We start from the raw sequence: 10,705 nt of genomic DNA on the forward strand, positions 1-10,705 counted from the left end.
TAAAACGGAACAACCATTGGTCAAGATTTAAAGAAACATTCAACATAAACTGTTGCTGTCATAGTCAAAATCAATCTTTGTGTGACGTGGACATTTTCGCTTAGTACAACAGTTAGCTTTGTTAAGTGATTGAACAACATGCACTTCTTGTTGTAAGCCACACTAACCTCATTTTTACACCCAAAGTTACATTAAAGAGCCATTAGACTTCATATTCCCCAACAATTCTTCCTGAATGTCAACACTTAAACTTCTGAATTGCTTCACCCTAAACATTGCTTTAACTGATTTTAGTTTTTATGTTTATCTGACACTAGAATCTAAAAGGGACCTGGCTTCTTGTTATTTAGCCCTTTAAAGATAGAGTCAGTTCGTTTCTTCCTAAAAAATTTAATATAGACCTATACAAAAGAAATGCCGCTCAATCATCACTCTTCAACCTCCATACATGTGTGGTGGTGACTGAGTCTACAGAGAGCCTGTCCTCTGACTGTATTTGGATGTTTTGGTTTGTTTTGGTTGACATGGGATGTTTCTGGGCGGGGAGCTGGTATGTTTCTCTCAGCCAATGACAGCTCGCAGGAGAGTTTAGGAGTAAATACAGGCTGATCATAGTGAGGAGAAACGCCACCTGGATAAAGCTCGTTCTAAAATGAGGGTGAACCTTGTGTCGGCTTTTACCCTCGGCCGCGCAGTTGGCCTTCTTTCTGATGGACAGGCAGGTGCTAACATCTGACTCCACCTTTAATGTGTGCCAAATGAAAGCAACTAATTCACCTGGAGTTGTGCCGCCCACTCCCCTAAACCACTTATCTTAAATTGAAAAAAAAAACCTCACAAATTATATTTTCTTAACAGAATGTCACAGTTATTTTAAAACACTAATGCATGTACAAAATCAGCAAAGAGCGAAATACTCCCGCTTTGTCCACAGGGGGCGCCAAAATTAACACAAACTGAAAATTCCTCACAGGAGCTTTAATTCCACCTAGTTTTTGTTTATAATGTGTTTAATGATTTAAAACAGTTTCTATTTTACATTTAGTTATCTTTGCTTTACTTTAAGAAATTGGATGGTAGATTTTCAAACGACACTTTAACTGACATCTAATTCCTGCCTTTGTACTTCAACTTATAGCAGTTCTTTTCAGGAATTCGATTTCAACTTTAGCGGCAATTTTTATAAACAGAGTCTGACCAGAAATTTGTCACCCCATATTTATTTGTCCCAATGATGTCATAATGTCCTTCAGAGAACAATCATAGAAGCAGTAAATGTGGGCGTGTGTGTTGAGCAACAACAACCTTAAATGGAACACAACAAACTTCAGCTGTTCATGGTTGTTGTTCCTACCTGTGGACAGGTGAGGGGGGAAGGCGGAGGGATAAAAGCCGACCCACATGCAGATCAGACTTTACAGCTTCGGCTTTTGTCTCTCATTTATGCTCTACCCTGAATACGACTGTGCCAAAGTTCAGTGTTCACACGCTGTGACAAAAGGAGAAAGAAGACACTGAACTAGATGTTCCCCAGCAGCTTCATCTTACAGATTGTGTGTGGAAACACCTGAGACTATTCGACGAAGTGAGTAAAATACACACTTTCAGATTTATCAAGGAATCAATAATTGTTAGGAGTTAGGAGTTCTCAGGCTCCTGTAATGGTTTACTTCAAGGTTAACTTTCAACCTTTGTCTTTGTTTGAACCCTCAGAGTAAAGGTAGGAACAGTTTGTTATTTAGACATGTATGTTTTGATGTTCATGTATTTTTGTGAAATGTTTCATTGTGCTAATATTTATTGTTTCGGGTTATTTCTGTTCGCTGATTTTCTCACCTTGAGAGGACAAACCACGATCAACTTGAAGGAACATTAAACTTTTTTTTTGCAGTTTTAGCCTTAATGGAATAACTGAGTACGGACATTGCATGTGTTGGTATTCTATTGAAGCATTTCAAATCTTTTACTTGTAACTTCTATTTATTTAACTGACACACAGAAAAAAAATGATTTTTTTATGTTTTTACTACATTTTTAAAAATCTGATTTTAGAGATTTCTCTCTGCCTGTATACTTATGTTAATGTCTCCAACACTGTGGAGATTGTTTATGTAACATGTTCAGTAACTTTATGACATTTGTCTTTGTAAAACTGAAGGAAGTAGTAATAGGCTTTAGTCATTGTGTCTGGTCCTTATGTAAAGCTACACTGACAGGAGTCTGGCTTTTGCTTGTATTGATCATAACGAAGAAGGATCCTTTTTTTGGGTTGATGCATAAAGTAGTGCCACTAAAAACCTCATAATTTGGTCTGTGGATTATCCAGAGTAAAAATGACAATTATTCTGGGAAAAGCACTGAATGTCATTCATAGGTTTTTCTGATTTGCCTCATTCAACATATATATAATATACAAATCAAAGCTGGACATTGAAGAGTTGCAGTCTCCCAGCAGAACACAGACTTTAGCACAAAATAAGCGCACAATAGTCTTTGAAATTATCCTTTGCATAGTATAAGAATATAAGTATAGGTATTGATTGATTGATTGATTGATTGATTGATTGATTGATTGATTGATTAAATGTATCTCAGACATATCAAATAAAATCAAACATATCAAAAATACAAAACAAAATGAAAAGCATGAAAATACAATAAACAAAAAACAATGTTCAAATTATTTCACAAAAAAAGAAAAAGAAAAAGCAAATTACATATATTCAGTTGATATGCCTGAAAAGGAGGAGGAAGAAGTATAAAACTTATTTAATCCTACTCCTTTTCCACAGCTCAATAATTAATATTTATTCAATTAAATTAATAAATGATGTGAGCAAAGGACATGACTGACAGTGTGATTAGTGTACATATGTTTATGTGTTGATAAGGGGGTTTGGGGGAACCACTGCTTTAGATGATATTTATTTTTTTGTCTGTTGTCTGTCTCTCCATTGGTGATGCCATTCTGAAACCTCTGAAGTCTTCCACAGTTTTATTTGACGCAGATCAACATGGCCACCAGGAAGACCGAGGTGCAGCGAAGGATCGTGTCCAAGGACGGCCACAACAACGTGCGCATTGACAACGTGGAGGGCATGATGAAGCTGTACCTGCACGACATCTGGACCACCGTGGTGGACATGAAATGGCGCTACAAGCTCACTCTGTTTGCCTCCACCTTCGTCATCACCTGGTTCATCTTCGGGGTCATCTTCTACTTCATCAGCATGGGTAACGGAGACTTTGAGGCCGGTCTGAGCTCCAACCACACACCTTGCTTAAAGAACGTGGCGAGCCTCACTGGGGCCTTCCTGTTCTCTCTGGAGTCACAGACCACCATCGGTTACGGTTATCGTTATATATCAGAGGAGTGTCCGCTGGCTATCTTCACCCTGGTGGCTCAGCTCGTCATCACGGGCCTGGCTGAGATCTTCGTCACTGGAGCCTTTCTGGCCAAACTGGCTCGACCCAAGAAACGAGCAGAGACCATCAAGTTCAGCCAGTTGGCGGTGATCTGCAGACGACAGGGAAAGCTGTGCCTGATGGTGAGGGTGGCTAACATGAGGAAGAGTCTTCTGATCCAGTGTCAGCTGACAGGAAAGCTCCTCCAGTCCAATGTGACCGAGGAGGGCGAGAAGACACAGGTCCACCAGAGCGCTGTGGACTTCAACATGGACTCCAGCAGCGAATGCCCCTTTCTCATCCTCCCTCTCACCTTCTACCACGTCCTGGACGAGCGCAGCCCGCTGGCAGGACTGAACGCAGAAAACCTTCACACTCGAGACTTTGAGCTCCTGGTGACCCTCAACGCCACCATGGAGTCCACTGCAGCCACGTGCCAGAGCCGCACTTCCTACGTCCCTCAGGAGATCCTCTGGGGCTACGAGTTCAAGCCGGTTCTGTTCAGCACCACAGGGGGGCGTTACGTGGCAGATTTTAACTTTTTCGACAAGGTTCAAGTGAGCAACGACCCCGCCTTCCTCAGCAACGACACCGAGAAGCTCAAACTGGAGGAGGACTACAAGAAAGAATAGAGGATAAACGTTTCATTACTGATGATGACTGTGAGGCCTGGACCTGTGAGCTACCTGCTGACATATTGTGACAGTAAAGTCACAGCCATGGTTCCATCATCTCACACAGTTTATAAATTAATTTTATCACTGTCTTTTTTTTTAAATATTCATTTTAAATACATCATTAGAAAAGAAAGCGGGTTGCAGAGTGGTTGTTTTAATAAGATTTTATTACATACTTTCAAACTAAATGGATCCCTTTAGATTCAAAAGCAGTCGCTCAAAGTAATTCAGATGAATGTTAGTGTCTACTTATAGTACGATGGTTCTGTTAGGTCACTGAATATGTATTTTACTTCCTTTATTAAAATCAATCAGAATATTTATGATAGGATTCTTTAAAACAAATGTAAAGCTTTCCCATGTTGTGTTGTTAAGAGATAAGTTGTGATGGTGTGATAAGAGACTCATCATGAGGCTTTATTATGTAGATTTATATGGTTAGTCAAATGTATTTGTTTTTTGTAAATTAATGTTTCTTTATTTGTTCAAGAAATGTGTTTTTTTTTGTTTTTTTTGCAAAAATAAATGTCTCCCAGTGTATACGGGGAGAACCTCCAGTCACCTTTGAGCCTGAAAAGGATTAACAGGTTATAGAAGAGAAAACTAAATGGGTCGAGCCTTTTTGAAGGACAAAACAGGTTCAGCCTGAAGAAACCGCCTCAGTTGTCGGTAGCTACGTTTAGCTTTTGTTGTGACAACACTGAGGAACAATCAGCCGCTCGAGCTGTTGTTGACTGTATCAGGTCCAAACAATCTTTCAATCCAACAACTCGTGCTGATGAAGAGGGGAAATGTATCCCTTTGCTGATTTTGTCCTGTACGTCTGTAACTACAGTTTTCTGACAAAAATCTCATCCTTCTTTATTTCAATGTCTTACGTACAATTCGACAATCGCCTATCTCATAATTTGGACTTTTTATTTTATAATTTGGACTTTTTATCTAATTATTATGACTTTTTATCTCATAATTTGGACTTTTTATCTAATTATTATGACTTTTTATCCCATAATTTGGACTTTTTATCTAATTATTATGACTTTCTATCTCATTATTATGACTTTATTATCTCATAATTTCGAAAAAAAAATCACAACAAAGCCAAATTGTCAATTTTTATTTTTCTAACTGGCGGAAATGGGCTTCCATAGCTTCTATATTATTATTATTATTATTATTATTATTATTATTAATAATAAAAAAAAGTAACATTATTATTATTATTATTATTATTATTATAATTATAAAAAATGTAACATTATTATTATTAAAGCATAAATATTTAACAGCCTTCAGTGGATTGAGGCGGGAGCAGAAACTGTAAAGGGCAAAGAGCACAAGACTCGAACTTTTTGCATCTATCAAGGCTCTTACTTTGAAGGGACAAGCTGACACTTTTATTGAGTCGGCCTCGAACCGGAAGTCATATCGTCGTTAAACTACGGAAGCCGAGCGGAAACACAGAAGAGAAGTACTTTTAGAAAGAAAAAAAACCCTATTTGTTTTTTTGTTTTTAATACGCCTGTCATCCGTTCTTTAAATGTGTGATTAATGGTTCATGAGCAGAGATGAGCGTCACTTTGGATATAAGACTGAAAAGAGCGAACAAAGTTTACCATGAAGGGGTGAGTACGTTAGCTACAACCAACTAGCTAACATGCTGCTTTAATTGTATCTCTCTGTTTATGTTTTAAATGTAAATGTCAATATTTATAGTTACATGTGTCGACACTAGATTCATTAAAAGACACAAACAAGGATAAAAACCTTGGAAGGAGGCGTCGTCCTCTCCACACATGACCAGCAGCTGATCAGTGGGTGTTACGCCAAAATCTGTCACCCTTTCAAAATGTAGGCCAGTTACTGTTATTAAATCAACATCAGAAAACAACCAACAGTTTGATGTTATCACCTTATTATTTACACTTTATGGTGATATTTTAAATGAAAGCATGTTGGGTCTTTACAGATTGAGATTTACTCTGATAAAATATGTTCCACAGAGAAACCTGATTTTAAAGTTAATACTATTAAAACTTGTTAAAATCGTAGATATACATGACATTCATATCATATTTAAAAATATATATTTTAGTCAAAACCAGCAGTTGGATGGTTTTGTTCATTTCCCGAAAAATACATTATATCCTGTTCAATTTATTGAAAATAATGTTATACATTTTATTTATATTTATCATAACTATAATAATAATAATAATAATAATAATAATCAATAATATAACTAAATACCCAAAGACAATTTACACAGTAACATTTTAGACAAAGACAATTTTAAAATAAAAAAAAAACAACATAGATTCACAAAACATAAAAAAAAGTTAATGTTGCTTTTTATGACATTTTAAAAATGTTTTGTTCTTTAATTTGCTCCGTCTTAATGTGGCAGGTTAGTGCAGTCTCAGATGTGTTTATGTTAAAATACAAGCTGAACTATATGCAATAATATCTTATTCATTTTAAATGATTTATTTTATTCAATGTTATTTTATTCCTAAATTCATTTTAAATGATTTATTTTATTCAATGTTATTTTATAAATTAAATTAAATTAAATTAAATTCCTAGGTAAATGAAAACTGAAATACTAATCTAAAGTATTTATAAGTGTTTCTGACAGAGATGACTCAAATCAAAATATAATGTCCATAAAAGTCACATTTTGGAAAACAAAACCTGTTCCTTTACACAGTTGTTAGTTGAGACTGTGACCTCCACATTTAACCATTTCAAATGAATCAATCAATGAGCTATAAAGTATTTGTACTGGCATTTAAAGCTACAGCACTTCTTTATTTAACATACATTTACAGCAATGCTAATACCACACATTATAATACTTATATTAATTTAGCTAGAAATGCTAATGCTGCCACTGTTGCTACTCTTAACTTCTTAAATTATAACATGATCTCTGGTAATAAAACTTTGATCATGACTTCTACTGCTGCTGTTTTTACACCGACACTGACTACAACAAGTGCTGCTGTCTTCATGCTGTCGATAAAATGGAGCGAAGGCAGATGCGTACGTTGTTTGTGTAGTCTAACACTGAATCTGTTTTAATAATAACAGTTAACAATATTTATATGGTGACCTCAGCTGTGTTGTTTTATGTTCAGGAAGTGGTGGCTGGAGTCATCCTGCTGGTGTGTAAGGAGGCTCTGCAGCATCATGGCATCTCTCTGAGCATGGAGGGACTGGTCAACCTGCAGCTCAGCTCCAAGAGTGTCGGCGTCTTTGAGGCTTTCTACAACTCTGTCAAGGTGAGCTATGAAGAAACGTTCACCTTTTAAATCATCAGATGTTCTGCCCTCCTAATGAAACGCTCTAAGAGAGATTAATCAGCATAAAGACAGATTAACAGAGCAATAGTCATCTATTTTGAGCTTCTCCACTGTGACATTTTTCTCTTTGACTTTATTCTAATCTTACAGACTTCTTCCTGTGCTCAGCATTAAAGTGATGGACTTTAGACCAAACAATTAATTCATGTTTACAACTCATTATAAACAATCATTTATGGAAATGATTAACCACTGTTTGACTTCAGCTGGTCAGCAGTGAGAGAGTCCCTGAATGAATGAATTAGAACATGATGAATCAACAGAAGCAGAGAGGAAATGAAGGCGGCTAGCAGCCTCAGTCTACAACATTTCCCAAACTCGAACACAAAGCGTCATGATCTAACCTTTCTGCCTCACGTCGCAGCCCATCCAGCTGATCAGCAGCAACATCGAGGTGGCCAAGGCGGGAAAAGTCCCAGGAGGCAAGACGGAGATCCCCTTTGAGTTCCCTTTGAACACTAAGGGCAACAAGATGCTGTATGAGACCTACCATGGGGTCTTTGTCAACATCCAGGTGAGAAAGGCTCACAGAAAAAATAGACAAAAAGACATTTATGACGTAAATAATGGATCATAACTTCATTTTCGCCTTTCAGGGTAAATCTGAAGAGGACTTTCTTATCACACATAAGCCGTTTTCATGTATTCACTCCTCAAAATATCTAGATCATTAAAGGAGATCAACATACTGACGAACAGATGACGTAATGCAGCCGTTAAATCACATGCACAGCGATCGAGCTGAATTCTCCAGATAATATCCTGCTGCGTTCTCACATCAGCTCAACCGGACATGCTGCAGAAAAAAAAAAAAGAAGAAACTGAAGAAATTAAATCTTAAAGTACATGTTGAGGATGTTGTGATGCAACTTCTTTCAAATCAGTTTCCTGTCAGTAAACCGTCCTGTGTGTCTTCTCTTTAGTACACTCTCCGCTGTGACATGAAGCGCTCTCTGCTGGCCAAAGACCTGAGCAGGAACTGTGAGTTCATCGTTCACTGTCAGGTGAGTCGCACTGATCTGGTTTGTATAACGGTTATGATATGAATAAGACGTTGTAATGTTGTAAGACGGTCTTTGTTTTTTTCCAAACAAGACTAATGAACTGAGATTTCTTTTTTTTTTTTTTTTGTGCGTTCTGATTTTCAGCCGCAGAAAGCTAAAGTCGTCCCCACACCAGTGAACTTCACCATCACTCCAGACACCCTGCAGAACATCCGCGAGGTGAGAAACACTTGGCAGCTTTATTTTGTATTTCCTGAAATATGGGCTGATGTGAAAAATTCGCTTTGTGTCTTCAGAGGAGTGCGCTGCCGAAGTTTCTGATCAGAGGAAATTTAGACGCCACCAACTGTGTGATCAGCCAGCCGCTGACCGGAGAGGTGGTGGTGGAGAACTCAGACGTTCCCATTAAGAGTATTGAGCTGCAGCTTGTGCGGGTAGAGACCTGTGGTGAGTTCTTGCTGTGAGATGATCAAAAAAGTGTTTCTGTCGTCAGGGCAGAGTCCTTTAAAAAAATAAAAAAAATGCCTGCTGCTGTGTTCAGGTTGTGCCGAAGGTTACGCCAGAGATGCCACAGAGATCCAGAACATCCAGATAGCTGAAGGAGACGTCTGCCACAGCCTCCCTATCCCCATCTACATGGTGTTTCCCCGACTCTTCACCTGCCCCACTCTGGAGACAACCAACTTTAAAGTCGGTCAGTAAATCAGCTCTTTGTACACTTCACATACATCGGCATTCTTGTAGTTTTCCTTTAGCTTTATTTCTATTTGAAAATCTTATCCAGGGGTTATACATCCAGCTAGCTAGATAGCTGTTTTTGGGACACGGTCGGTGGATCAGCAGCCAGTGAAGCTCCAGGAAGTTGTGATCATTTTTAGTTTGCAGGATTTTAATGTAATAAATAACATACATCATCAGTGAGGTTTAGAGTCGCTTCCTGTCAGGTTAAGGTGCTTTTGGTCAGAACTAGGCTAGTTGTTTCTCTCTATCTTCCTTATTCATGCTAATCTAAAAAACGATATTAGAAAATCAAGCCCTGCAAAAAAAACAGCTGTTGTTTTGTTGTGCTCTATTTTTTCTTTTAGAGTTTGAAGTCAACATCGTCATCGTGCTTCATGACGATCATCTGATCACAGAGAACTTCCCTCTGAAGCTGTGCCGAGTCTGAACCTGGACGACACGTCAAGCACTGAAACATGTTCTATATATCACGACTCTTCTGTTCACTGTTGGAGATCTTAACTCTGCACAATGTAAAAACATTTTCTCTTCAGCCAGAGAAGAGATCATGCTAACCTAGTGCAATTACAGGAGACTCCATTACTAAAATACACCTTAGTGTTTTCATACAGAGAACGACCAAACGTTCAATGAGATCATTCCATTTCTTTGTTAATAAATGTCATATTTTTGATGAGAATTTTGAGATTCTTTATTTTTGTTTATCAGGAACTTGAGCTGTGATTTAAGATTTTGAGCTCTCAGATTTCACATAAATGCCACAGGCTAAAGTATATTATCAAAATCTGTGTATTTGACATATTTAACCACCTCAGTTATTTATTTAACCTGTACAAAAACTCAATAGTAAAATCAGCATGTAGCCTGTAGAGACTTTTTCTCATCTAACTATTCCCCAAAGTTAAAATGTTTCAGAGGAGACTCAAGAAAAAAAATAGTGCCTACAAGTGTATTTCACAAAAACGTCAAACTATTCCTTTAGGTTATGGCAAATTGGGGCTAATTGCAAAAAAGGGCTCGACTCTGTCAGTTTCTTTAGCCCCGTCTCTGCCAAGCGCTTCAGTTCAGTTCAGTATGCATTTTATTGGCGATTCCAATATCAAAAGTGGGAATAACAACAAAATAACCGATCTGTATGTCCTACTTTTTGGCCTTCTGTTGGGGTGCCAAGCATACCAATCAGACCCTGAAGAGTGGAGCGAGACACACTGAAAAAAATGGCACCTCCTTGTGACAGCAGGAGTAAAGGAGAAACACAACATGTGCCATGTTACACACCAAGTAGGAGAACGGTTGGCTGTGAAAAAGCAAAGCAAGGTCAGAGTTTACCGAACTGTCCTGAACACAACCACTTGGAATTTTGTCTGTGGGGAGTTTCAGTTTGGGCTTTTGAGTTGAGACGACTCCATCTTCAGTTACAAACTTGTTTCAAATTCTTTCCCAGCTTTTGACTTCTGAAAATCCTAATTTCTAACCCTGAAATGTGACAAGTAAACATCACCCACACACAAGC

At 37.9% G+C, this 10,705-nt stretch overlaps 2 protein-coding genes across 4 annotated transcripts; both read left to right on the forward strand.

Annotated features, from left to right (window-relative positions):
- Positions 1–1,369: 1,369 nt before the first annotated feature.
- kcnj15 (potassium inwardly rectifying channel subfamily J member 15) lies at positions 1,370–4,577 on the forward strand. 3 transcript variants are annotated; one of them, XM_065962912.1, is made up of 2 exons: positions 1,370–1,585; positions 2,994–4,577. In XM_065962912.1, the coding sequence occupies exon 2, from the start codon at positions 3,015–3,017 to the stop codon at positions 4,035–4,037; it is 1,023 nt and encodes a 340-aa protein (XP_065818984.1). In that variant the 5' UTR covers positions 1,370–1,585; positions 2,994–3,014; the 3' UTR covers positions 4,038–4,577. The 3 variants fall into 3 exon arrangements, with proteins under 3 accessions (XP_065818984.1, XP_065818985.1, XP_065818983.1); XM_065962913.1 differs by having other exon boundaries at positions 3,009–4,577; XM_065962911.1 differs by having other exon boundaries at positions 1,372–1,585; positions 2,984–4,577.
- Positions 4,578–5,498: 921 nt separating this feature from the next.
- Positions 5,499–9,871, forward strand: vps26c (VPS26 endosomal protein sorting factor C). Its single transcript, XM_020640534.3, has 8 exons — positions 5,499–5,707; positions 7,223–7,366; positions 7,812–7,961; positions 8,371–8,451; positions 8,596–8,670; positions 8,748–8,898; positions 8,993–9,145; positions 9,537–9,871. The coding sequence occupies exons 1-8, from the start codon at positions 5,651–5,653 to the stop codon at positions 9,617–9,619; spliced, it is 894 nt and encodes a 297-aa protein (XP_020496190.1). The 5' UTR covers positions 5,499–5,650; the 3' UTR covers positions 9,620–9,871.
- The last annotated feature ends 834 nt before the right edge of the window (positions 9,872–10,705 follow it).

This window comes from Labrus bergylta, chromosome 14, assembly GCF_963930695.1.
Source record: "Labrus bergylta chromosome 14, fLabBer1.1, whole genome shotgun sequence".
Lineage (NCBI taxonomy): Eukaryota > Metazoa > Chordata > Actinopteri > Labriformes > Labridae > Labrus > Labrus bergylta.

Coding starts and splice junctions, on each gene's coding strand:
- kcnj15 (XM_065962912.1), top strand. CDS start 3,015: ATGGCCACCAGGAAGACCGAGGTGCAGCGAAGGATCGTGTCCAAGGAC.
- vps26c (XM_020640534.3), top strand. CDS start 5,651: ATGAGCGTCACTTTGGATATAAGACTGAAAAGAGCGAACAAAGTTTAC. Junction 8,671..8,747: donor CCCTGCAGAACATCCGCGAG/GTGAGAAACACT, acceptor TTGTGTCTTCAG/AGGAGTGCGCTGCCGAAGTT. Junction 8,899..8,992: donor TGTGCGGGTAGAGACCTGTG/GTGAGTTCTTGC, acceptor TGCTGTGTTCAG/GTTGTGCCGAAGGTTACGCC.